This window comes from Mustela putorius, unplaced genomic scaffold (assembly GCF_011764305.1).
Source record: "Mustela putorius furo isolate JIRA1106 unplaced genomic scaffold, ASM1176430v1.1 tig00003937_pilon_pilon_pilon, whole genome shotgun sequence".
NCBI lineage: Eukaryota > Metazoa > Chordata > Mammalia > Carnivora > Mustelidae > Mustela > Mustela putorius.
Window position 1 is genome coordinate 5,813,598 of NW_025422082.1, and position 27,747 is coordinate 5,841,344.

General features: G+C 42.7%; 1 protein-coding gene across 4 annotated transcripts in view; it reads left to right on the top strand.

The window, feature by feature from the left end:
• The window catches only part of DOCK5 (dedicator of cytokinesis 5), a 210,854-nt gene that overhangs the window by 42,352 nt on the left and 140,755 nt on the right, over window positions 1-27,747 (top strand). For all 4 annotated transcript variants that reach the window (XR_006603519.1, XM_045069498.1, XM_045069499.1 and 1 more), the window contains exon 2: window positions 16,945-17,028. Coding sequence is in view for 3 of the 4 variants with exons in the window: in XM_045069498.1 (XP_044925433.1) it covers window positions 16,945-17,028 (84 nt within the window). In the remaining variant the exon portion in view is untranslated. The remainder of the gene's footprint in view (window positions 1-16,944; window positions 17,029-27,747) is intronic.

The following is a 27,747-nucleotide window of genomic DNA, read 5'->3' on the forward strand; positions in this document are numbered from 1 at the left end:
CTGGTGCCAATTCCAATGTGAATGTGTATGTGTCTGTATGTAGGGAAACAGCAACCAGTGCTTTGGGTACCAGTTGGGTGTCCTACAATTCAACTCAGTCTGATACTGTCTTCCTGGAGATGGAGTCAGATTCTATAGTTTAAGGGCTCAGCCCTATAAAACTTCCCCCCCAAACTTTCAGGCACCAGTTTCAAGCTATTACTTGTGTTTCTTATGGTCCTGCTACAGATCTGAGATTCCAGTGACCCCCTCCAACTTAGAATGCCCGTCACAAGTCCGGGCTGTTACCTGTCCTTCTGACTGACTGGATATAAATCAGAAGTTCTTGTGACCTCTTCTTTGGGTTTAACTTGTTAGAGTGGCTCATGGAAATCAGTGAAACATGTTACTTATTGCATTACCTATTTATTATAAAGTGATGTAACTCAGGTACAGCTAGGCGGAAGAGATGCATAAAGCAAGGTATGTAGGGAGGGTTGTGTTCACATGTTCACCAACCTGGAAGCTCTCTAAACTCAGTTCTTTGGGAGTTTAATGGAGGACTTACCCAGTGGCCTTGATCTGTGATTAATTCCATTTTTAGCCCTTCTCGCTTCTCAAGACAATGGGGGGGTTGGGACTGAAAATGCCAAGCTTCTAATCATGACGTGTCTTTCCAGTGACCAGCCCTTATCCAGGGGCCCATCCAGAGTTGCCTCACTGGAACAAATGGCACTTCTATCACCCAGAAATTGTGAGGGTTTCAGGAGCCCTTTGTTAGAAGTGAAGGTCAACCAGTAATTGAGAGGTGCCTGGGTGACTCAGTGGGTTAAGCCTCTGCCTTCAGCTCAGGTCATGATCTCAGGAGTCCTGAGATCGAGCCCTGCATCGGGCTCTCTGCTTAGCAGGGAGCCTGTTTCCCCTCTGCCTGCTTGTGATCTCTCCCTCTCTGTCAAATAAATATATAAAATCTTTTAAAAAGTCCAGTAATTGAATGAAAGATGCTTTTAATACTCTTATCACCCAAGAAATTCCAAGGTTTTGGTTGCTCTTTGTCACAAACAGAATGAAGACCAAATATACATATTTCTTACTATAAATCAAAGTACCTTTCTTACTATAAATCAGATGGTTACTGGATTTTATCAAAAGCTTTTCCTGCTTTTATTGATATGATCATACCAGCATATTGTAATTTTTTTCCCTGTTTGTGATTCATTTTTCATGTCATTATGGTCTTTTGTTCTATGGGAGCTTGCCTTTTTTTCTGACCAAATTTGCGGTCTTTTTTGCTATCTGACCTGGCCATCAACTAAGAAAGGCTTTCCTTTTTCCAGAGTTACATTGCTCTGTATTTTTCTTTTAGTACTTTTATGATTTTTATTTTATTAAGTCTCTAATCCATTTAAAATTTGTTTTCATATATGTTATGAGTGCACATCAAACTTATCTTTTCTCTACCCAGGAAGGTGCTTATCTTGGCAACATTTATTAAATAATTTCTATCCTATCAATAGCTTAAATTGCCAATTTTCACTTTCCCATATTTGTGCCTATTTCTGGATTTCAAAAATTTTGCTGACTGATCTGTCTATTCTAAGTAACCACCTTAGTTTCATCATTATAGCTTTTAAAAAAAAAAAAGTATTGGGGGCAAGTTTCCTTTTTGTTAATTCTTCATTTTCCAAAATATCTTTGATTTTTTCATACATTCTTCTAGATGCATTTCATTATCATTTCTGTATCAAAATCCTTAAGATTCCATTGCAGTTTTAGTTGGAATTTAATTTAGGATACCTTGTATTTAGAGCATTGAGATCTTTGTTGAGACCTAATATTACTACCTTTCTTACAGGAACTTGCTATGTTTCTGTTTACTTGGGTCTTCTTTGTGTACTTTAATCTTTTGAACAAAGGTTGTTTGACTCAAAAATTCTAAAGTCAGTTGAACTTGAAGGCAACAGTAATTCACAGATAGAAGAGCCAAGAAAGAGTTGTACATGTATGCTCAGATTAAATGAATTATTAGGGGACTGATTGTCTTAGTCCATTTGGGCAGCTGTAATGAAATACCACACGCTGCTTATAAATAGCAGAAATTTACTGCTCACAGTTCTGGAGGCTGGAAGTTTAAGATAGGGCACCAACATGGTCAGATGAGGGCCTTCCTGGTCATAGACTTCTCCTGTTCTCCCATAGTAGAACAGGAGAAGCTGTGGGAGAACAGGGAGCTCTGTGGGATCTCATTTACAAGATAGTAATCCTCTTCATGAGGGCTTCACTCCCAAGACTTAATCACTTTCAAAGGACTGCCTTTAGGGTCAGGATTTCAACATATGAATTTGGGGGGTGAGGGATAGATACAAGCATTCAGACAATGGTAGAAATTTACTCTAGGCAACCTAAAGATAAACCTGAACAATGCAAAAATCATGAAGTAATGCTATAAAAAGGTTAGTAGGAAATCAGCAGTGAACCAGAAACCAATTAGACAAGCCTATACACAAGCAACTAATTAGTTTAAATATAGGTGCAAAAGAGCATGGAACAGTACTTTTTCTAAAAACAGATAAAAAATAATCAGTTAACTATAATATTACATAATGAAGCTGCCAATTTATGAGAAGAAAAACTAAGAAGTAGTGTAGATCTGAGGATATAGAAGTGTTTTTCTTACATCAGTTGATTAATGTCTAATTAAAGATACTGATAAGATAAATTCAAGAGTTTTTTGAAGTGGCAAAAGAATCAGTCAAACTTTCTGTGCTTTTCAATTAAAATTTTTAAAAAGCAAGGTATAATTTGCATACAGTAAAACTCACTTTTTTTTTTTTTAACCACATAGGTCTGTGAAGTTTGACAAATTAATTCATTTGTGCAACTACCACCCCAATAAAAATGTGAAATACTTCTATTACCCACCAACTTTTTCCTGTGCTCCTTTCTGGTCAGCTCCCTTCTATCCCTTTAGCCAGTACTGACTGGCCTGACTCCTCTATAGTTTAGTCTTTCCCAGAATACTGTGTAAATGGAATCAGACAGTGTAAATGTCTTCTGTTGAGTATAGTTTCTTTCACTTCATATAATGCATTTGGGATTCATTCATATTGTGTCAGTGGTTGTTCCTTTTGATTGCTGAGTAGAATTCCAGTGTATAGATGTACCACACCTTGTTTACTTATTCTCTTATTGAAGGACATTTGGATTGTTTCCAGTTTTTGACAACTACAAATAAAGCCTCTCTTATAACCAGAAGGGGAAAAAGGAAACCAGAATCCACAGAGCAAGATATAAACAAAACAAACCAAACAAGAATATTTTACAGGAAATAGAAAGCATAAGATGACAAATAGATTCAAATGTTTATAACAAAAAATATTGTTAAGCTTTCCATTAAATGACAGAGAATTGAAAGGGGAAAAATAGCTGTAAGCTTAGGTGACCAACTCTATTCTTTCTGAAATTTCTTGAAAGATCCAAAGAACTACCAAGATAGAGAAAACCTGGAATCAGGTTAAGGGAGTGATGCCATCTATATCCCCTATACTTGGCACATTTCACATACCACATAATCACATTCACGTCACTCCACACTTACATTCCCAACCCAACCCCCAGCCCCAGAGGAACTTTTTTGACAGTATCACAGCCTAGTGTGGGTAAGGAGAAAAAAAAAAACAAAGACTGTACAGTGGTGTACAGACAGGGCTTGACTAAAGGATGCTATCCTGAATGCTCTTAGATCTCTTTTGAGGAGATTCAATGAGGGGAAGAAGCTGTTGTAATTTAGATAAGTAGAGACACAGATACCTGGGGCCTCTTTTATCACCTCTTCAAGAAGACAGGTGTCAAGAAACCTATGGGCACATGGGGCCATGCCTGATGCGAGTCTCCTCTTTTTACAGAGACCCAGGAGGGACCTGGGCAGGTCAAACCACACAGCAAACTCTAAACTGTGGAATAGTTGGAGCATTGCAATCCCTCAAGTGGTAACACCATCAAAGGTGGGGATAATCCCAGTGAGTTTGTAGTTGAGCTTTTGTAAATTTACTTTATGGCTGGGATGTGGTGGAATGGAAGAAAGTAGAGAGGGCTGTTCAAGCAAAGAGGGTTACCAAAGACCACTCAGGAAGGGATGAGCTTTGAAAATTCTTAAATCATATGCATCAGTAAAAAATAGAGAACTATGGGAAGATTTTTGAGTGTCTTGTTAGAAAAGTGTTAGAGTGGCATGATTATGCAGCATAGTGTTGTAGGGCCAGTAATAGCTAGTTCTTCCTATGCAAGTATTGTAGGAATACTATTTAATCTCCACAACAGTCCTGGGATGTAGTTGTCATTGATTGTCCTGTTGCATACCTGAGGAGCACTGAGAGCTGGGCAATCAGCAAAGACCCGAGGGTAGTAACCTGAGTTCTAGATGATGAACAAAGACAAACACAGGAGGAGTGGAGATGGGGAGCATCAGGTCTAAGATGCTCTGCAGGTGTCAAGCCTGCATGACTCAGAGAATGAAGTCTCTAGTCATCTAACTGAAATAGACTGGTCTTTGTGTTTTCTTCTTACCTATAGTATGCTGTGATATAATAAAAAATTTCAAATGAGGCAGGGAGTAGGTTGGGGTTGTGAGTGGGGAGTGAAGTGGGTGTGATTATGTCATATGTGAAGCTCATGTTGCCTTTTGATGCTACATGATTTTTGTCCTCTGTAGTTCACAGCATAGAAGCAGAAGTTAGAACTGTAACACTTTACGTTGGAGCAGATTATTTTGAAATAAGTTATAACTTGCTAATGTGGAAGACCAGGAAATACATTTTTCCAACTAGCTTTAGAGTGATTTCTATTTTTAAATGCCAAAAACCTAAGAAGCCTAGCTTTCTGGCTGGAAAGGTGTTATTTTGCTATTAACATTTAGATTGCATTGTAAGGTAGCTTAGGTTGTTATATTTTATGAGCAATATTTTTTTATGAATATGCATGCCTAAAATTTTAATGCTCTGGCAATAACTTGAAAGGCATGTTGAGTTGGTAAAACTTATCTACTCTACTTCTGATTATGCTCAAATGTATATGAAAAGAAAGTGGAAGTTGGGTGAATTTTTTAAAATGTAAAATTATTATAGTGAAATACAACCCAAAATTTATATTTTTCTTTTGTTCTAAAATTAAATCAGAGAAATAATGTAATCGCCTCTTTTCATACTGCAGGAAGAAACGAGATGGAAAGATTTTCCGTATCTTTGCATTGAATCGACTCCAAATAATTGGGTCTTTTTAAAAAGGATTTTTAAAATTTATTTTAGAGAGTGAGAAAAAGAGAGGGGGGAGGTCCTGAAGTGTTGGCTTGAACCAGCAGCCTCAGTGGGACCTAGGGAACAGGTGCAAATGCAAATTCTCAAGCCTGACCTGCTGAATCAGAAACTCTAGATGTAAGGCCCAGCAGTCTGTGTTTTAACAATCCCTCCAGGTGACTTTGCTGCAAGCTAACATTTGTGAACCACTGGAATGATATTTATGAAGGTATATGTTACCCTGTAATGAGTTATGTAAAAGAGGTATTTTTTATTTTTTGGGGGGCGCCTGGGTGGCTCAGTCATGATCCTAGGATAGAGCTCCGCTTCAGGCTCTCTGCTCAGGGGGAGCCTGCTTCCTCCCTCTTTCTCTCTGCTTGACTCTCTGCCTACTTGTGATCTCTCTCTCTGTGTCAAATAAATAAATAAAATCGTTAAAAAAAAAAAGAGGGTTTTTTTTGTCCTTATGAATACGCCCCCTATATATATGTAGGTGTAGATCTGTCTGTCTAGTTGATGTTCTTTGTTTGAATTAAATACTGAATACATAAAAGAATAGTTGCATCACTTGTGAAGAGTATAAAGAGAAAAGTAATACACTCTCCTGTATTTCACCATCCAATGAGTTGCAAAAAAAGGTTCTCTGAATATTAGCCACATATCCATAGTCCCCCACTCCAGTCCTAGCTTGGATATAAAAATATTCTGAAATTTGTGTGTTTTATTTCCAGTTTTGCCCCTATGTTTTACCATATACACGTGCATATTTTAAAAGCCTAAATCATTTAGTTTTGCAAGGTTCTGAGTTTTCTGAAAAGCGTCATCTTGTGTATATTTCTCCAGTGATTCTTTTTTCTTTGCTCAACATTTTATTCATGGTATGTGTGCGGATTTGCATGCATTCATTTTCTTTGCTGTACTGTCTGTTTGAATATACTATAATTAATTTCTCTATTTTCCTTTCAGTGGACATTGAATGGTTCCAGTTTTTGCTGCTACAGACGCTGCTTCTGTGCACATTCTTGTACCTGTTTCTTTGTACATTTGTGTAAGAGTTTCTCTGGAGCACTGGTTTTCAAGCTATTTCCCTGAGAATCTGTGGGAAGAAATGCACATTACATCATAACCCAGTTTTAGTTTCCTGGTTATAGTATACAACAATACAAAGGATTTCTGTATATTGACAAAAATTGGGTCCTGACACCACCTAAACTCATTTGTTGTTCTGGTAACTCTTTTGTGTAGATGATCACGTTATTTTCTATGTCATCCTTTCCAATTAGTAAACTTTTTATTTCTTTTTCTTGCCTTATTATACTAGCTAGAGCCACCATTAAAATGTGGAATAGGAATGATGAGAGCAGATGTCCAATGTCTTCACCTTGTTCCGGTATTAGGGAAGCACGCTTAATATTGGACAGTTTGATATGATGTTAGCTGTCGGTGTATCATGTATGCTTTTTTATCAGATGAAGATATTTCTAATTTGCTGACAGTTTTTTCTTTTTAAACCGTGCAGGGATATCAAATTTTATCAAATGCCTTTCTGCATCTATACAGATGATCATATTTTTTTCTTCTTAATGTGGTAGGCTACATTGATTTTTTAAAAATATATTTATTTATTTGACAGAGGGAGAGAGATCACAAATAGGCAGAGGGAGAGGGGGAAGCAGGCTCCCCACCGAGCTGAGAGCCCGATGCGGGGCTTGATCCCAGGACCCTGAGATCATGACCCAGGCCGGAGGCAGCGGCTTAACCCACTGAGCCACCCAGGCGCCCCGGTTACATTGATTTTTGAATGGTCCTTGGGCTGGTAAGCAGTATGTTGCTCCGTTTCAAATACTTTGGGATTTTTAAAATGTCTATTACTGATTTTTAGTTCAATTCCATTGTAGTCAAAGAATACACCTTGTATGATTTGACTCCTTTAGTTACCTGAGTTGAATTTTATTGCTTGATCTTTGTCATTTCTAGGTCTTTTTCTGTTGTTTCATTTTTTTCCTGGATGATATTTTGGATCCTTTGCATGCCTGCTAAATCTTGAACTGGAGGTTGGACATTGTAAATCTTATTTTGTTGGGAGTTTGGATCTTGTTCTGGGATGCAGTTGAGTTATGAGGACACCTATTCTCTCCATGTTTGCATTTGATCTTGGTCAGGCTGGACCAGCACAGCCTGTACCTATGGGCCAGCTGGGTTGCACAACCGAGGCTCTGCTTTTCCCGTACTCAGAGTAGTGGCCACATCGCGCAAGGCTTCTCCATGCTGGTTGTGGAAAACATGAACGGTTCCCAGCCCTGTGTGAGGTGTGGAAATTGTTCTTTCTGTTCCTTTCTAGTGGTTCTTTTCTTTGACCTTGGGTATTTTCTTTGCATGCATGGACTGAGCAGTACGCAGCTGTAGACTCGGGGGGACACTCCTTTCCGATTCTTTGTCCTGTGTATCTTGGCCACCTGGACCTCCTGGAATTTTCAACTCTGTTTCCTCATCTTAGGGTGACTACCAGGTGCTGTTTGTGTTTCTCCTCCCTCTACTTTTGACTGGAGATCTGACTTTTCAAGAAGTAACCAGAGGCAGTTGTAGACTTACCTCATCTGTTTCCATCCTCTCGGGCATCCCTCTCCTGCACTGCATGCTGTTTGGTGCCTGAAAATCATTAGTCCCATTTTGCCTATTTTTCAAGACGAGAGAGTTCATTTAATCCCTGATATGTTCCCTAGTCCAGTATAGTCACAGTGGAAGTGAAAAACATATATAAAATATATATTTTTAGGAAAATAATTCCAAATTCATAATAATATTTCCAATTCACATACCTTAGCCCAGATTTTTTTTTTTTTATTTGTGTCTTCTATGCTGAAATACCTTGGTTCTAAAGATATCACTAAAAATTACTCACTTTTATATTTCTTTTCAGTTTATTATTTTTTTATTCTTCTATTTATTTTAGAGAGTGTGTGCAGAGGCAATGGCAGGGCATAGAGAGAGGGAAAGAATCTTTTTTTAAAAAAAGTATTTATTTGAGAAAGAGAGAGACAGATAGTGACAGAGATAGTGAGAGAGAGCACAAGTAAGGAGGAGAGGGAGAAGCAGGCTCCCTGCTGAGCAGGGAGCCAGATGCAGGACTCAATGCCAGCCTCTCAAAGGCAAATGCCACCTAGGAGTCTTGCAGGGCTTGATCTTACGACCCTGAGATCAGGACTTGAGCTGAAATCTAGAATTGGAGGCTTACTGGGCTAAACCACCCAGACGCCCCTCATTTTATTCTTATAACAACCCTAAGAGGCAGGTAAAATACCCATTCACAAATGTCATTTTATTGATGAGGACATTGAAGCCTGATGATTAAATGACTGTGAGAGTCTGGGATGGTAGTTTTCCTGGCCAAGCTGTGGGAAGGATCTTCAGTGGCCTGACTGTAAGTAGGTTTCACCTTCATGTCACTTTTCAGCTACACACACACACACACACACACACACACACACACACACACACACATGCACGGCTTACAATTTCTCATGTATGAAACAAGGAGATTGGACCAAATGGTTTCCCAGATTTCTTCAGCTTCTTCCCAGCTGTTTGCTCTTCTCATTCCCCTCTCCTCCTGGCCACATACACACACATTCTGTCTTCTCGCTGTGCTGGCAGCAAGATGTGACTGTGATGGATATAAGATGGAAGGCGCCAGGGTTCAGTTCTCAGACCCTCCTGGATGTGATCTGTGGTGGGAAGGCAACCAGTGAAGCTTGTCCTGGGACACACCCTGCTGAGATGTAAGCCCGGGTCCCAACCCGCTGCTCTTATATTCTCGTTTTCAGACTGATGTTTTCAAAGTGATGAGTTTCACAGCCTGGTTGGGACCATTTCTTCTTCTCAGTGAACTGTGTTTGGTCTCTAATCCATGTATGTGTGGAGAAAATACTCACATTTTTGCCTATCGTTTCAGGGCGGTTCTAGATTCTGCAGTAAGCCGTGGCTTTTATCTTCAGATTCTCTATTTCTCAGCTGTGATTTCTGTCCATAAATTAGATGCAGTAAACTGGACGCAATCTTAGATCTGATCATTTTTTATCTCAGTTCTGTTTAGTTTGTATTTAGTAAGAAAGCATACCAAGAAGAACCTGATTCATACCTTATTTTGTTGGGGGAAGGTGTTCTAGGCTTAGTAGTAGGCCAGGTTTGTGTTTTGTTTTTACTTCATCATTAAAACTCTGCCTTAATTGCCCTCAGATTTTTTTCTCTTTTACTTTTTCTTAACAATAAAGAGATCAGTGGAAACAAATAGAAGCTAATAGAACTGAAGGCGGGGGGGGGGGCACCTGGGTGGCTCAGTGGGTTAAAGCCTCTGCCTTCGGCTCAGGTCATGATCTCGGGGTCCTGGGATCGATCCTCGCATCGGGCTCTCTGCTCAGTGGGGAGCCTGCTTCCCTTCCTCTCTCTCTGCCTGACTCTCTGTCTACCTGTGATCTCTGTCTGTTAAATAAATAAATAAATAAATCTTAAAAACAAAAAAAAACAAACTGAAGGTATGAGTAATATTGGAATGTGTTTTAATGTTGTACCCAGGTAGAGAGTACTACAGTGAGTACATGATTGAAGCATCTTTGGTATTCTGAATATAAACCTTGGTTCTTAGAAGGGATGGCAAGAAAATGGTTAAAATATTAAGATATTCCCTCACTCTCATGCTTCTTCTCAGGGGAGCTCTGTTCTCAACTGCCTGTCGTATAGTGGTTTTGCTGTCCTTAGGGACACCTGTACTGAATTGCCCGGCAACCTTTACCCTGGAAGGACTGCAGGGCTAGCTTGTTCTGCTTCTCTGCACGCCTTCCTGATTGCCAGACTTCATTGCATGACTTTCACTGGCTTATTGGTAAGGGGGCACATGTCCATCTTCGAGGACATGGGTGCCACCATTTTCAAAGTAGGGGAGCTGGACTGGGCGAGAAAGGGAAAATGACTGCCATTTTTTCAGCGTCTACCAAGTGTTGGTCATGGTCCTAGGGATTCTGCATACCTTCTCCTCTTCGGGCTTCACAAAACCTTATGAAGAATGTACTGTTGCCTCCACTTTTTAGGTGGGGAAGCTGTGGGAGAAAGCTCCACATATTTGTAGAATATAAAGTTCCCCCTATAATTGTGACTTGCCTTTTTTCAGCTTTTCCTCTTTAGACATTCCAGGTAAACTTAATTTCATATGAGTTTAAATGAGGTGGTGTCTAGAAATCATGTGGTAACAGTGAGACAGTCTGTAAACTATAGTTGAAATATCTGTGAAATATCTCTCCTGTTAAGGGTATTTACTAGTTTCGTCTACAAAGAGATATAATCCTTAAAACAGATATTTCTTAAAGCATCACCAAAAAATTGGTTGATAAATTCACTCGTCTCCTTAGTAGTCTGGAGAATGAAGTTAAGGATCCTGTAAGAGCCTTGTTCTTGGAGTACTATGGGGGAGAAATGTAAGCTGCTGTCCTTACTTGGTTGTCCCTGGCTGGGATGTTTCTGAGTAGAGAAGTGCCAGCATGGTCATCTCATCCTAAAAAGATGAGTTTGGAACCTAGATAGAATGATCAGTGTAGGGGTGCCTGGGTAGCTCAGTGGGTTAAAGCCTCTGCCTTCAGCTCAGGTCATGATCTCATGGTCCTGGGATTGAGCCCCACATCAGGCTCTCTGCTCGGCCTGCTTCCTCTTCTCTCCCCGCTGGCCTCTCTGCCTACTTGTGATCTGTCAAATAAATAAATAAAATAAAATCCTTAAAAAAAAAAAAAAGACAAAAGAATGATTAGTGTAAAGCCATAGATTTACACTTCTTGGGGTCAGACCTGCTGTTGAGTCTATTCTCTGATCCTTAGAGTAGACTGGAATTAAAGAGCAAAAGAAAGAAAAGTCCATTTGGCCCTTGGGGACGTACTGCATTAAGTCTGGGGCAAAGATCAAAGGTGGAATCTTTTTTGTTTTTGTAGTTCTAATGGTCGAAAGTAGGTAGATCAAGATAATACTGAAAAAGATGAAGTTTGGCCATTTTTTAATATTCTGTATAGTAAACAATTCAAATTGGAACATTGGTCTGTGTTTGCTGGATTTTTCTTTTGTGGAGTCTACCAAATGACTAATAGGAAAAGTCATGTCTGACTTATTCTTCAGGGGGTGTAATTTGAGGATTCATGAAAGAACCTAATTTATTAGGAAGATGAAATGCTAGTAATGCATAGACTTTTCACTCTAGAAACTGATTCTTGTTTTGGGGCCTGTTCGTGTATTCTTTTGTTTTCTTACTGCATGATCTTAAGACCCTAACCTTCTTTTTACCTCTCTCATAGAAGCCTCGTTTAAAAGAAAAGGCCAAATCAAAGATTTGGTAAAATGCAAACTGTTTTAGATTTGCAGACATACTGTCTTGTCTACTTAGCTCTGCAAAATTACACTTTCATGATATAAACAGTAAGCTGCTTGGGGAAAAATTCCAGCAATTCGTCTTTCCCAACCTTACACATAGCAGCCAACAAGGCAATTTATATTCAACAACTCCCTGTTCTTGTTTAATTTCCTCAGACAAAACAAGAGATTGTGGTGGGCCTGCTAGTTCAAAACAGCACAACTTGTTTCTCCTGCTTCTTATCATCACCTCATGAATCAGAGGCTGTTGGAGCCACAGGGACCCTTAGAGTCATCTGATCTGATGCCTAGTTTACAGATGGGGAACCGAGGCTCAGACTGAGAACTCATTCAAGATCATGTGTTTGTAAGTGGTATAGTTGAGTCTTCAATAGTGTTTTGTTTAACCCTCAGTGTTTCCCTTATTTTCCCTTTATCTGTCTTTCTTTGCAATAATTACTCACATTCCAGGAAGAAAGCACCGTCCACTGAGAGCTAGTTGTATGCCTGTTTTCCAGATAGCTCCAGACTAGTGGACAACGTGATTACCAGTCACTGCTTCGTATAATAACGCTTGTGTTTGGAAGTCGGATTTCCGTTTTATGAGAGAAATCTAAGGCAGACATCATACTGAGAATCTCTGAGGCTCCTCTCTTTGTTTCCAGGCTGTTCCTTCACCATTTGGGAGCAGCCTTATAAAATACGACGAAGGCATCATCACCAGCATTAGGAACAGCCTTGCTGCTTATAAAGCTGAATTACTTGGGGCAAGGTGTTTACCCCTTCTGAATCTGTTTCCTTATAAAATACTGTGGTGGGGCCCCTGGGTGGCTCAGTGGGTTAAGCTGCTGCCTTAGGCTCAGGTCATGGTCTCAGGGTCCTGGGATTGAGCCCCACGTCGGGCTCTCTGCTGGGCAGGGAGCCTGCTTCCTCCTCCCTCTCTGCCTTCCTCTCTGCCTGCTTGTCATCTCTCTCTCTCTGTCAAATAAATAAATAAATAATCTTTTAAAAATAAATAAATAAATAAATACTGTGGTGTGTGGCACACACTTCTTAGAGTTACTGTATTACATATGGAAGGGAAAACATAAAATACAATGGAAATGAGGGGTACTGGGAGTGGGAGAGGGAGGGCAAGGTTCAAAGTGCATCATTGGAACGAAAAAATGACAACTCTGAGTGATTGGAAATCTTGTTGGTACTTCTGCCTGAAGACATGAAACTGGTGAATGTCCTCTACCTGGTGACTTTACACCAGTGAAAGCCATTTAAGGGTTGCGCCTCCCATGGGAATCCCTCTGAAAGCTTGGGTTGAAAAAGCAGATTCTCTCTTGTGTAATAAACAAAAAGTGGTGGGAGAAGTGATTTTGATATCTCTTTCATAAGGGCTAGGGGACCACAGCTGTTGCTTCTCAGGAAGACAGAAGCGTCTTAAGGTTTGGGGAAGAAGCGCTGAAGGACTGAATCGATTGGTCGATTCTGTAAAAGTCATCGTTGTGTCTTGAGCATGTTCTTTGGGTCTAATCCAATGCCTGGCAATGTGGAAGACACATAAATAGTGTGCGGCCAGAGCCACATGCGTGAGGAGTTTGCCTTCTGATTGGGGCAGATGAGAACCAAGATTATCTGAGATTAACAACCCTAACTGTGTTGGAAGGAGAAGACGTCAGATGTCAGAAGAAACAGATTCATGCAGGGTGATAGGGAGTCAGTGGTTGCTTGTCGAACGGAATTGTGAATGTGAGCTTCGGGTGGTTATGTAGCAGAAGATGAACTGTTGTTCCAAGTAGGGATAAACCGTGGTTTGAGCACAGAATTTAGGGGAAACTGTTAGAGTCTTGACTGGAGCAGAGGGCAGAATTTGGCCAATGATGGAGGCTCAGGGAGATAATTAAGGCCAGGAGGATTTAGGAATCTAGGAGTTATGGTTTATGGTATGTGTGTGTGTGTGTGTGTGTACAACAGTCCTTTGTAGGTGTTTGTGCTAGGTGCTGCCTGTGAGAGTGTCTGCCTACTTTCCTGATGACAAGAATGAGGAAGAGATAGACCTTGGTCATTACACAACACATTGTGACACAGCAACCTCATTACTTCCTGTTTCCATCTGTGAGCAGGGCCTCTGGAAGGAACAGACAGGTTCCGTGGGAGTCTGAATGGGGACTAGGGAGAGTCAAGGCTATGAGATGTATGTTTTCTATGGAAAACCAGACATATACTTCCATGGGCAAAACCATTGAGTGACCTGACTCTCAGATGAAGGAGAACTTCTGTGGACTAACAGCCAATGGCCCGTGGCCCATGAAGAGGTAGTTTCTCCGAACCCACTTCATTAGCCCAACCTTGTTCTGAATTCAGTCTAATCTAAAAGCTCAGTAGTAAATTAATTTCAACATAATTTGTCCAGGCTTCTGTGCCAGGACTACAGAAGAACACTCTTTGGGTGAGTCTCTCCAGAAAGAGAGGCCACTTGATAAAAGATTTGCTAGAGGTGTGCTCCTCCCATTCACAGATAGACTGTGAGGTAAGGAAAAGCCTCCCTGCTCAGGTGGCAGACAGAGGGTGCATTGCAGGTTTCAGAAAGAGCAGTGAGTACCCACAGTTCACAGTGCGGGCATACCTTTTTTCCATTTTTTAGTGACCCTTGTGGGATCTGGCAGATGGATTGAATGACGACCCTCATGTGCTCGTTAGAGCTGCAGAGATGGGGAATGTCTCGGTTCCTTGAATCCTCAGGAGAATGGCCAGAAGTGAATCTCTGAGGTGGTTCTTTCTTCCCGAAAGGATGCAGGTCCCTAATTAAAAGTGAGGGTAACAACTAGACCTACTTTTAAAAAAAACAGCTTTATTGAACACTATTTATGTACTATAAAATTCACCCTTTGAAATATATAGTTCAATGGATGTTAGTAAATTCAGAGTTGTGTAACCATCCCCTCAATCCAGTTTGAGGATCTTTCCACCTTCCTGAAAACCTCACTCGTGCCTGCTGTGTTCTGTCGCTCTTGCCTCCTCTTCCCTGCCCAGGCAACCAATAATTGGTGGGACCAGGTCTGATAGATTTGCCTGTTCTTGACATTGCAAATAAATGGGAACCTAAAATAGGCATTTCGCATAGGGCTGTCATTTAGCATAATGCCTTTGATGTTCCCCTGTGTTGTAGCACGCGTCCGTATTTCATTCCCTTCTGTTGTTGAGTGGTGTTCCATCATACCGATATACCCTAGTTCACATATCTATTCATTCGTCAGTTGATGAATTGTTTCCACTTTTTGGCTATTGCAAATACAAGTGTTGGCTATATTTGTTTCCTTTGACTGTTGTGACAAATTCCTGCGAAGTTGGTGGCTTAAAAACAATAGAAATGTATGCTTTCACGGTCTGAAGATCAGAAGTCTAAGGGGAAGGTGTTGCTGGTCCGTATTCCTTCTAGAGGCTCCCATTCCTTGTTGCCTCCTCTGGTGGTAATGCCAGTCCCTGATGCAGCCCTTTCCTTCATCTCCACGTTGCCTTCTCTTCTGTACATCTCCCCAAACTCCCACTGACCCTCTCTCACCAAGATACATGGGTTTGCCTTCAGGGCCCACGCTGGTAAGCCAGAAAAAGGTCTTCCTCTGAAGATCCTTCACATACTCAAATGTTCGGCCACACACAGGTTCTAGAAATTTGATGTGGCTGTCTTCTGGGGGATTGTGTTTCTGCCTACTTCAGCAGTTGTGAGCATTCACATAAACTTGCTGCGTAGACGAGTTTTTATTTCTCTTCGTAGATAACTGGGAATGTCATTGCTGGGCCACAGTGGTAACTTACGTTTAGCTTTCTAAGTAATCATCCACCTATTTTCTGAAGAGACCAGGCCATTTTACATTTCTGCTCATGATGTCTGAGGGTTTCAGTCTCCACATTCTTACTGGTTGTCTGCCTTTTTGAAACTATAGCCCTTCTAGCGGGTGTGAAGTGTTACCTCATTGTGGTTTTAATTTGCATTTCCCTGATGACTAATGATGATGAGTATCTTTTCATGTGTCTTAGCCAGCTTATGATTCTTGGTAAAATGTCTCTTCAGAGCTCTTACCCGTCTTAAAATTGGGTTGTTGGGGCGCCTGGGTGGCTAAGTCATTAAGTGTCTGCCTTCAGATCAGGTCATGATCCCAGGGTCCTGGGATCGAACCCAGTATTGGCCTCCCTGCTCAGTAGGAAGCCTGCTTCTCCCTCTCCCACTACCCCTGCTTGTGTTCTCTCTCTCTCTTGTCTCTCTGTCAAATTAATAAGGAAAATCTTTAAAAATAAATAAATAACTAGATAAATAAAATTAGGTTGTCTTTTTGAATTATAAAACTAAGCTTGTTTTTCATAATCTGTCCCAGTCTCTGCCAGTCTTAAGAATGTGGTGATTGAGGTGACCTTGATGAGGAGGTGCTGGGGCCATCCAGGTCCCCGGGATCCCTGGAACTGGGACAAGGCAGCCATGTCTGCAGGGCACCATGTCATTCTGTTCCTCCCAGGTAGATGGGACCCACAGTGCCTTTTGACTCCCAGTTACTGTGTCAGGGAAGCGAGGAGATGGCTTATTCTGTGTCTTAGAGATCATAACCTCAGTGGTGTTATAGGCTGGCTGTTGTCTGATGAACAAGGAGACCGACCTAAAGAACCCCACAGCATATTCTCATTATAGCCTGTTTTTCTTTCTTTTTCTTTTTTAAAGATTTATCTATTTATGTTAGAGATAGTGAGTGCGAGCAAGAGCATGAGAAGGGGGAGGGGCAGAGTGAGAGAGAGAACCCTGGAGCAGACTCCCCACTGAGTGTGGAGCCCAATGTGGGGCTCGATCCGAGGACTCTGAGATCATGAGCTGAGCCAAAGGCAGACACTTAACGACTGAGCCACCCAGGCGCCCCTTGCCGTTTTTTTTTTTTTTTTCTTTCATAACTCTTGCCACGATTTAAATTTAGTTGTCTCTGTAATATTTTACGTTGACTATCCTCCTCCTCCTCCGAGATCATTAAGAACCCCTGGAAGGTCCCACATCTGTGTTTTGTCGCCACCACTGGTCTCTAACACCATATGCTGTAGGCAACCAGCCAGTTTTTGTCGGGTGGAAGAGTGACTGGGACATGCCAGTCGTGGGGGTTAAGGAGGATGTTCTCTGCTTTGCAGTGGGTGATTCACACAGAAGTACGAGACAGACGGTTGTCTGTTAAATAAGTAATTCATGAGCCGCCGCATGTGCTGCTCAGTGTCTCGTATTTTACCCACCACTGACACCATTTCCCCCCTGTATTCTCCTTTCCAGCGATCTATAACTACAACGCCTCTCAAGATGTGGAGCTCTCCTTGCAGATTGGAGACACGGTTCACATCCTGGAGATGTATGAGGGTAAGTCTGGATGGCCTTCTGCCAGTCGGGGAAGGGGAAAAACAGTGGGAGTTACTTATTAATGAGGCACTTAGAGCAAACATCAACATGCTTTACTTCCTGAGGTAGGACTTTAGGTTATACAGTTTCGTACCGAGGGCGATTTCAGAACAGCCTGTTGAATGGAGAGGTGCCCAGACGCCCGAAACTCAAAGTATACAAGTTGTTGAAGCCCAAGCATGGGATGCCGAAGGGTCCGCCGCAGGGCTGGCTTGGGACGAGCCACGTGGGACACCAGATTGGCTGTCGTGCCAAGGAGCAATGCTGATTAAGTGGCTTTTTCTACTCAGCACTAAATGTTGCCAGATTGGGGGAGAAATGAAGGAGAGACTTAGAGGTCTGAGATTCTTTCACAGAATTAGGTCAGGGCTACAGCCGATCCAGTAAAGCCCACTAAGTGTATTCTTGCAACGAGCTCGGGCCAGGGAGGTGGTTCTGGTTAACCTATTAGTGGACTGCAGGGTAGTACACAGGATTCCCAATGGTCTGAGAGGCGTGCGTTGTGTCCCCCGCTCCCCCTGCCACATTCCACCCCACCCCAAGTTTTAGCTCCAACTCAAGCTCTCAGATTCCTAGCTGGACTCCTCCATGCATCCACATGTCAAATCCCTGAGTACAACAGACACGGACCCAGGCCACTAAAGTTGAAGGTCAAAGCAAAGACCAATTTTGAGGGCCCATTTATTCTCTCTGAAGATAGAGGCAGGAATGAGGTGGGACACTAGGCAGACTTTCCTCATAGAGTGAGGCTTGTCAGAATCAGGGTCTCTAGATTTTCAGGATCTGCACTCCCCTTCATCCCATTAAGTGCTAGTGATGGTGGAATGGCAGAGGTGGTCACCAAGAACCTAATGTGGATTCCTAGGATGGGGAAGAAGGGTTGTGAAGCCGCGGGGCAGGAGAGGGGGGTGGGGCACAGGAAGCAGCGTTTGGCCATAGAAAAGCTAAGTCATTCTGCCCAATTGCACAGAAGAGTCTGTTACTCCTGCTGCCTCCCTTTATTTTTAGGCAGAGGGCAGGGGTTTGCTTCTCCCTTCCACACAAATCAAAGTACAATCCTGCAGCTCCAGGGGAAGGGAGAAGCAAGGGGGTGCTGTGTGGACCCTTCCCACTCTATGGTCTTTTCTGTTTTCATCCTCACCATCTCAGGTCCAGCCCAACAGCAATTCCATACAGTCCCTAAGTCTCTGAGGCACAAGGGACAATCCACTGTCGTCTCATCTCAGGACTCCTTTGCTTATTGAAGCCATAGTCCCCTCAAAACTTACTGGTCATACCTCTTTGTCAGGAGCCAAATTAATCCACTCTAGGGGCACCTGAGTAGCTCAAGGGGTTAAGCCTCTGCCTTTGGCTTAGGTCATGATCTCAGGGTCTTGGGATAGAGCCCCACATCGGGCTCTCTGCTCAGCGGAGAGCCTGCTTCTCTGCTACTTGTGATCTCTCTCTCTCTGTCAAATAAATAAATAAAGTCTTAAAAAAATTATTCCATTCTATTTAGCCTATCTGTGGACCCACATTTTTGCATTGTACAGGTGAAAGGTTTACGTTTGATTTCTGTACCTTTTCTATATGGGCTTGAAAAGAATGTGTATTAAGATCATGGGGTGAGAGTTCTATAGATGACAATCAGGTTCTGATTTCTCCGTCTTTTTTTCCCCCCGAAACACGTTTTTCTGCATTTTCCGTCCCTGAGAGAACCATTAACTCTTCCACCGTGCTTGCAGTCTACATCAGCAATGATTTACACTGATGTCAGTTTTTTGCTTTATATATTCTCAGACCTGTTTTTAGGTACATACAAGTTTAACTTTAGAATTGTTATATTAAGCAGTTTGAACTTTTAATTACTGTTTACTAAATCTCCTACCATTATCTTTGTCTGTAGTAATGATTTTTCCTTAGTCTACTTTCTCTGAAATTACAGCCAACTCAGTGGCAATCCAGTGATTCTCCTGGATCCATGAGGCCATCAGAAATGCTGCTCAGCCATTCAGGACACTTTTTTTTAAATTTGGCAGGTGCCCCAACAAGAAACCAGCCTCACATGCTGGTCTCATCTTTCTGGGTTTTGGTCTTTTTCAGATCTTGACCTCGTAATTCCCACTTTACCATGTTAGATTTTCAGTACGTGTGTACGTATATGTGTGTGTATGTGTGTGTTGGGTCGTTAAATTTTTCTAAGTGTACTGTGGAGTGTGGGAGGGAAGAGTGGAGAATTGACTGGAAATAAAGTAGGTGATGTCTTTTGAATACATTTTCAAAATTCTTTTTTTGGTCTCTATGTGACCCCAACATATTTTTTGAAATAGCTAACTGAAGCACTTTGTCCTCATAGGATTCATATCAATGACCATTTCATATTTGCATCCTCTCTGTACTTAACTGAGTAGTCTCCCAGTTGACCAATGAACATTCTGAAAGATGGCACTCCTCTGGAGCAAGCTGATGGGGTCACAGAGCTTGGTTGAAGATAAATGGAATCAGAGACGCACAAGCACATCCGTTTCAAGCTTGAGTCCAGAAGCCACAGTGCTCCTAGCGTTTCGCAGCTCATACAGCGGTAGGCTTGCCGGTGCTGGCGCCGCTGATAGACAGTCACACAGAAACCTGCCAGGTGATAGATGTTGTATCTTGAATATGATGATCCTGGTGCTCTTAGTCCTGACAGCAGGAAGCTGGTGTGCCTATTAATTGCTACCATAAAATACTGGGTGTGCCACAGGACCCTTTCATGTCAAAAAAAAAAAAAGGATTTCCGTGCCCATTCAGCAAAACTGCCATGTGTCAAGGTATGAATGGGCAGACTTAGAACATGAGCTTCCAGAGTTAATCTGCCACCACCAAGTGGCCTGTCAGTTTTACAGAGATTATTATGTTGGATTAAGTTTTTAAATAGTGCTTATTTTATGGGGTTAATTTTTTTTAACAGTGCCTGCCTTGCCAGATGCAGCGATAGGTTCTTCTGTCTCCTAAGTACTTCGAGTTCTTGGCTGGATTCTCAGATTCCTTTATTATTTCAGGCAGTGCAGGACTGAGTGAGGGCAGGAGTCCTTTGCAAACATTAAACGCGGTGGAAATGCTGAGTAATAACTTGAGTTCTCTCCCTCTTCCCCCATCTCCTCTTTCCTTTAAAAAAAATAAAAATAAACAGAATGGAAACACCCAAAGTACTGCCAGATGGAATTTAAGGCTAATGCTGGCACTATTTCATGGCATCAGGGATTTTGGGTCTTCCAGCTTCCTGTCGGATTTGGCTCCTGGGCTCCCCACCGCACGCTCTGCTCCGCCCCACCTTTGCGATATTCTCATACCAGACCCATGTGTGCTTTTTCCGGTGTGGACAGGAGTCTACCTTTCTGGAGCCCAGATATGGAAAATTTTCTTCTGCCCACAACCCACCACAGAATACCACTTAGAACTCTTCCTTTTGCTGTTTCCTGCCCTGTGGTTGAATGAATAATTACGAAAGTGGTAGCCCCTTGAAGGCAAAGCACGCTCCCCTTTCATTTCAGGGTCGGTGTCTAGCGTAGCACCTGGCGTAGAGGGGGTGTTCTGCAGAAGTCTGCTAGATGGTTGAAGATCAAATACGAGACCAAGGCAAGCCCGTTGCAAGGCAAGCTAGTGTGAAGAGTAAAAAGGGTAGGGGGCCATCTCCATAAAGCCCCAGATATTATAGGCAGAGCTATTCTCCTTCCATGAGGGAAATACAGGAGGCGCCAACATTTCCTTGTCCTTTGCAGACTACAGAAGGATTTGGTTATTGCATGAGGTTTTTTGCTTTTGTTTTTAATAACAGCTTCATTGAGATCTATTTCAAATACCATGCAATTTACCCATTTAAAGTGTACAATTCAATGGTTATTTACAAAGTACGCCATTCACAGAGTTGGGCAATCATCATCACTTTCTACTTTCAGAACATTTTCATTATCCCAGAAAGAAACCTTGTACCCATTTGGTGGTCATTATCCCCCAGCCTGGAGCATCCACCAACCTAATTTCTGTCTCTATAGATTTGCCGAGTCTAGACATTTCATGTAAATGGGATCATATAATATGTGGTCCTTTGTGACTAGCTTCTTCTACTTACTGTAGTGTTTTCAGGTTCATCATCCTTATAGCATGTTTCAGTACTTCCTATCTTTTTGCAGCTGAATAAAATCTGTTGTATGCTTATATCACATTTTATTTATCCATTCATCAGTTGATGGACATTTGGATTGTTTACACTTTTAACCTATTCTGAGTAATGCTGCCATAAACATTGATGTGTAAGTTTCTGTGTAGACATATGTTTTCATTTCTCTTGGGTATGTTCCTAGAAATGGAATTGCTGGGTCATATAGTAGCTTTTATGGTTAACCTCTTGGGGAACTGCAGAACTACCGATTGCTTGAGTTTTGCCTCCAAAATAGGCCAAATGAGTAAGCTGCTATCACTTATCACACATGTCTTTCTGTCGCCTTGCCCCCGAGCTTCATTTGTTACTAAAAAGAGGGGTAGGGAGGTAGAATTGACTGAGAAGCTAGATGCTGCTCATCTTTTGTAGGCGCTTGAGAATTATTTTCCTTCAGAGACTTTCTCTGGGAACAAAAGTCCTCAAGGACTGAAGCAAGTGTCCTCTCCTTTCTCCATCTTTGGCCCTAGCCAGCCTGTGGTCATTGCCATGTTTTTGCTGCTCACTAGCTCGTTTGTTCGTTCGTTCATTCTTTTTTTTTTTTTTTTTTTTCTTTCCATGTCCTTGCTTCTTTAACCAGACAAGGGATTTGGTCATGAGACAGGTGTTCTCCATCTAGAATGTTCTTTCCTACCCCAGATCCATGGGCATGACTGAAAAATCACTGCTATCTGGAGATTCCAGTTGTGATCATTTATTCATTCAAAAACACTTGCTGAACAAGTATTATGCTCTTAATATGTGCCAGGTACATTTATTGAGCCCAAGAGAAGTTCTAGGCACTGAGGTCACCTGAGTGATGAAACAGCAAGGTTCCTGTTCTTATAAGGTTTTTATTCAAGTGAGGGCTAGACAAAAACAAGTGACCAAAGTAAGTAAACAAAACAATTCAGATGCTTAAAAGTGCCAGGAGGCAAAAGGGCTGGTATTACCAGGCCCAGAAGAAGACACGAGTGATTGCACAGGGAGTGGAGGGATAAGGCAGAAGGACTACTTCAGCTCAGATGGTTTTGGCCCTGTCAAGGGTAACTGTCCTGGGCAGGACACTTAAACTTGTTTTGTGTCATGGTCATTGCTTCTAAAATTGGGTTACTTTTTGAACTGAAAGTGATTAAATGAAAGTGCTCTGAAAAATAAGGTTACAGCATTCCTTCTTTCATTAAGCTCACCTCTCCTGTGATTAACCAGATTCCAGTCATAAGTAATTTAATGCCCAGGGTCTGCTGTTCCGCCAATGGGTACTGGTTTCTTGCGTTTGATTCCCATCCATTGGTTAACTCGCTTTCAGCTCCATGAACTACTCACAAGCTCAAGAGAGAGGGTGGATGGTATTAACAGTGATTTCTGGGGGTAAGCATAATACAGTTGGCCATAACAAAATGAGATAATGTCTGAAAGGCGTTCCAAGCTCTACAGAAGCAGGCACAGCATAAAGCTTTGTACAGTTTTAGTGTAATATGTAAGGACCCAAAGGATAGCACAAATGATTATGTTAGAACCAGATGAAACAGGTAATCTTGAAAAGTTGAAATAAAAAGAAGCATTTGTGTATATACAGGAGGTCCCTAGTATACTCATGTGATTTCTTCTATATAGAACGAGTCTGATTTTAAAATGCACCTTAATCAAGAAATCCATTCCCTGATAATAAAGGAAATTAATAAGGATTATGACTTGAGCTGTACTTATCTCTTTATAAAGCAGGCCCCCCCCCCCTTTTTTTTTCCCGGTGAGCAAGTATAGTGGGAGGTCTTATGGCAGATAGGTAGAGTTACCTGGCCCTGGATTTTGTCCATGGTTGACAAAACTTTGTTTAACAGAAGCATGGAAAAGAAGAGAGTGCTTTTGAACTTGTTTCATGCAGAGGCTTAATCATCTCTCTGAGATGTGCTCATTGGACCTGTATTGGACCATCTGACAAAGTAGGGTCTCACTGAACTCTTTCAGAATGTCTGAGTCAACAAGATAGGTTGTAACATCCTATGGTCCTGTAGAACAGCTACCCTACCCGGTAGCCTTGACATTCCTTGATCGTATTGCTTTTCTTTGCCTTCTCTCTTTGGTCAGCCATACCCAATGGTCATAGACGACAAAGAAATCAGAACTAATGTTTAAAAAATCATTTCTAAACAGCATGTATAAAGTTTTACTGGGTATAAGCTGAGATACGGCTTTTGATGTGTTTGTAACTTTCATTTACTTTTGTTACCCCATTAGTCAGGATTGTTGAAAGTTTATTGTAATTCAGAATCCATAGCCTCACCATTTTCTAGTTATAAAAACAACTGCCTTTCGCAAACGTCAATGGCAGCAAGCCCAACAGCTTGGATTTTATGATAAGGACTGCGTGCGAACATTCTGGCACCAGCCTGGAAAGCAAATGAGGCCGTGTGGCATTTTGTTGAGTGTGCCGGTCACTTCCCACATCTGTTTGACCTTTACCTTAAGTACTGCTTGTCAGCTCCCTGCTACTGGGGACATATGTTCCCGAGATGTGTTTTTCAAAAGAGGAGTGTGGCAGCAGGAGTGTGTTTACAGAAAAGCTAATTAAAAAGTAGAGCCGGTAAGAAGTCTTCTCACAGATTTAAGCTTACGGAAAGGAGAATGCCTTTTCTTATTCTTCCTTTTGAGATATGTTTGGATATGCTTCTAAAATGCCATCTTAAAATGTCTGTTCTTTGTATATGAGGCAGACATGGGATCTTCTAGGGTTGGGGTCAGAACCTTTTTTCTGATTGGTGCCTTTGTTCAGTTACTTTGCCATGAACTGGCACTTGGAGTTGGCCCATGTGAACGGCTGCGCACACATCTAAGGAGGCAAACTCAGCCTGAGAGTAATGCTGTGGATGCTCTGGAGGAATGTTCTCATGAGCTTTTGGTGTCCCATAAGTTTTGGTCTCCAAAGGATCCTGGGGGGATCAAGGGGCCAAGGAGGTGGCAAAGCTATGAGCTAGCTCCTTCTATCCCATGCATACGTAACCACTCGGGCTCCCTTCAGACCTCTGAATGTGGGGCCATTCACATTATTTGGTGTAGAACTTTGATCAAAAATGCCTTAGGTGTCTTATCTCCAGTGGGAAACGTGGTGCAACAAACCATCATAGGGCTAGGTACGACCCAGTGAGGGACTAGTGTAAAGAGAAAGTCCTAGAGAGAAGTTCAAGATCGATTGCGGGCAAACAGGAATAGGGTTTTTCTCCTCTTGCTTATATCTGGAGAGAGAAGATTAATGTATGCCTCTACTTTGCTCGTCATAATGTGAGAGCAATTTATGATCTCAAAAAGCATATAAGGGGACTTGGGCATTTTATTCAGCCCGCGGAAGCAAATCATTCAATACAAAGCATCGTAGAAAGCCTGAGCATGCTGCCTAAAAACCTAAATGTTGCCAGTGCGTCTTAGAAGCGCAGAGAGCTTTGGTTCTTTCTCTGGCCTCACCTCCCTGTGTGACCAGCTACACAGAGCTGTGGCGGGGACAAGAGGGAAGGATGCTTGTCATAGATGGATTATTCTTCACACCCTTACGTTCTCCGTGTCTGTGTCCAGCATTTGTCATCTGGGCAGTATTAAATTCATGTGCACATAACCTTGACAACAGCTATATGAGCTTTTCAACGACGGCACTGAGTACTTCAGTCCATCTTCTCAATGGCCAGGAGTAATCGACACTAAATTCCTAACCTCCAAAGCTTGCTTAGCACTCACCAGCGTAGACAGAAGAGTCTGTCCTTGTAGTTGGAACTGAAGGAATGGAAGGGGGTGGGTGTTTGAATTAGTTCTTCCTGCCATATTTATTGCCCACTGAATGTCAAGTCTTTGGGTAACTTTGGAGTTTTGTTTTGTTTTTTTTTTTTTTTTTTGGCTGCATTCAGCCAAAAATCTGCTCAGGACCTGAGTTACTCAGCACTATTTTCTCAGTTATTCTAGCCATTGTCATATACTTTTTCTGTCCCCCAAGCTCTTTTCTTCTACTTTTACTTGGTATGGTTCCCTTAAAGTCATCTTGTCTATGGTTTTCTTGGGGGCAGGGAACTTACCTTGGAAGATAGAATATGTCTTATCAGGTGCTACGGGTCTGGAGTAAAGCTTCCCCTTCTTTGCCTGGTACCCCAGCTGCCTTGTGTACACTTGGCCTTGTTCATCAGTAACTTGAGAATAATTTTAGGGAGGTTTTTCTCCTTCTTCCAGGAAGCACAGACACATTCCTTACAAAGCAGAGAAAAGAGAACTTCCGTCTGCCATCATTAGTCCAGGAACCAGATGATGGCCCTCGAAGTGGGAGAGAGTCCCTGGATTATGTCACTGGTACCCTCAGTTCCAAATCTGTCTGGCATTTTACTCTCCTCTGTGTTCCAGGCATTGAGCTGAGGGCTTTCATGTACCGAATCTTAGCTCTTACAATCATGGGAGAGCGGAGTTCCCAATGCTCTTTTAGTAAACATGAAAATCAGGTTCAGAAACCTGAAAACTTCACCCAGCCGTTAAATGGTAGAGCTGTGATTCTCACCATGGTCCTTTGGAATCAAAGTAGAATCTGCTTTCCACATTGCAAGGCCTTTGAAGAAATGATGCTTCTCTATTTTGGACCTAACCTATAGTGTTCCAAAGAGGGTGAGGTTCCTTTGCTTTTGAAGTAGCTGTCAGACAAGCTTCCCACCACCCCGAATGTGTCTGTGTTGGGGTGAGCTCTTTCTGAACTTCCTCCCCCTCCCCCCCACCCCTGGCTCATCCACACTGGCTGGCTACTCTGGCCGGGGGGTCTCCTCGCTGCTTTCTAAGCCCCACTGTGTTCTTGTGCCCCCTGCACCCCCAGGATCCATGTGCCTCATCTCTCCCCCTACTCCCGCCTGTTTTCAAGGGCTGGTGTTCTCTGAGCAGGTAGGCACATCTGTTCCAGGGGAGCAGAGCACCCTGGAGAGGAATATCCCCCACCCGGATATATGGGCCCCCTCCCCTGAGCCCTCACACTCCAGATCAAAATTACTGAGGGGCTGGGCTACTGTGTGTCCAGTATCCACAGTGTGTCCAGCTCCCTTAGGTGTGACAGGCAGGTCAGAGAAGGAAAAGTGAGCAGAGAGGTCTCTGGCAGGGTCTCTGATAGCCACAACTTGAAGCAGTCTCCTTCCCCCATGTTTGTGGCAGCAAGTGCCCAGCTGGTGTCCCTGATGGTGCCTTCCTGCCTGTGTTAGTCCAGAACGCATTGGCATTAAACCCAGCGATCTGTGGCTCCCACAGTCTTGGGAGGTCCCATGTGATTCACGTTCATGCCCTTGCTGTGGATCCTTCGCTACTTGGCCTTGTGCTGTCGTTACCACCACTGGGTCCCCACCTGTGTTTCTGCCACTGTTGATGTTGTCACACCCCTGACAGCATCTCCTTGCCTCTGTCTGGGTTCTCAGAGTGGCACCCAGTGGTTCAGTACCAGGGTCCATAAGTACAGCTTTGCCCTTTCATTTTGAGGATGCATTCCACGGAGGAACACAAAGCAGATTTCTAAGTGGCCCAGACTGACGGAGTCTGGGGCCAGCGCCATCCGTGTCACGCGCGCTCCAGGCTAAGGCATGTGTGCTTCCAGTGCCTCCGCATGGGCTGTTTCGTATCTTGCTAGGGCCTCCATTCTCCCTTCAGAAAGTAAGGCTGCCGTGTGCATGCCCTTTACCATCATGTCCTCCTCAGGAGGCTTAGATGGTCGCCAGAGAAAAGCAGCCTGCCCTGCAGTTCTAGAAATCCTGGGTAACTGGCTGTGCAGGTTTGTCTTTCCTCACTTGTGTCTCTGTTCCACCAGGGATCAGATTAGAAATTCTCTGGGATCAGGAGTTGGGGTTTAAACTCTCAAATTGCTGGGGGCTCCATAGAGCCTAGCATAGATCTTTATAAAAATGGGCCCTGAAATATTTCTCGCCTGATGAACTCATTCCTCACTCACAAACCTGCATCCCTCTCTTGTCCATCTTGCAAATTGGTGCTGATGATAAAACCAGTCTTAATGGTGAATTGCAGTGAAACTATACGCTGTGTCCTGGCATTTCAGCTCTCTGGAACTAGTTGGATAAGCTAGAGACATGTGTCACAGAGGAGGGCAGTTAGAGCCAATAGCAAGACGCCTGACTGCTGGCAGGATTACCTTGCTTTAAAAAAGATGAAGAGGGGCGCCTGGGTGGCTCAGTGGGTTAAAGCCTCTGCCTTCGGCTCGGGTCATGATCCCAGCGTCCTGGGATCGAGCCCCGCATCGGGCTCTCTGCTCGGCGGGGAGCCTGCTTCCTCCTCTCTCTCTGCCTGCCTCTCTGCTTACTTGTGGTCTCTGTCTGTCAAATAAATAAATAAAATCTTTAAAAAAAAAAAAAAAGATGAAGAAAAAAGCCGCATCCAGTTAATACAGTGGGAGTTGGCACACCTGAGTGATGATGTTGATTAAACTAGAGGAAATTTTATTTCCCCCGTGTCACTGAGCTGCAGGGTGTCTGTGAAGCCAAGAGATGTTTCCTCCTTTCGCAGTAGCCATT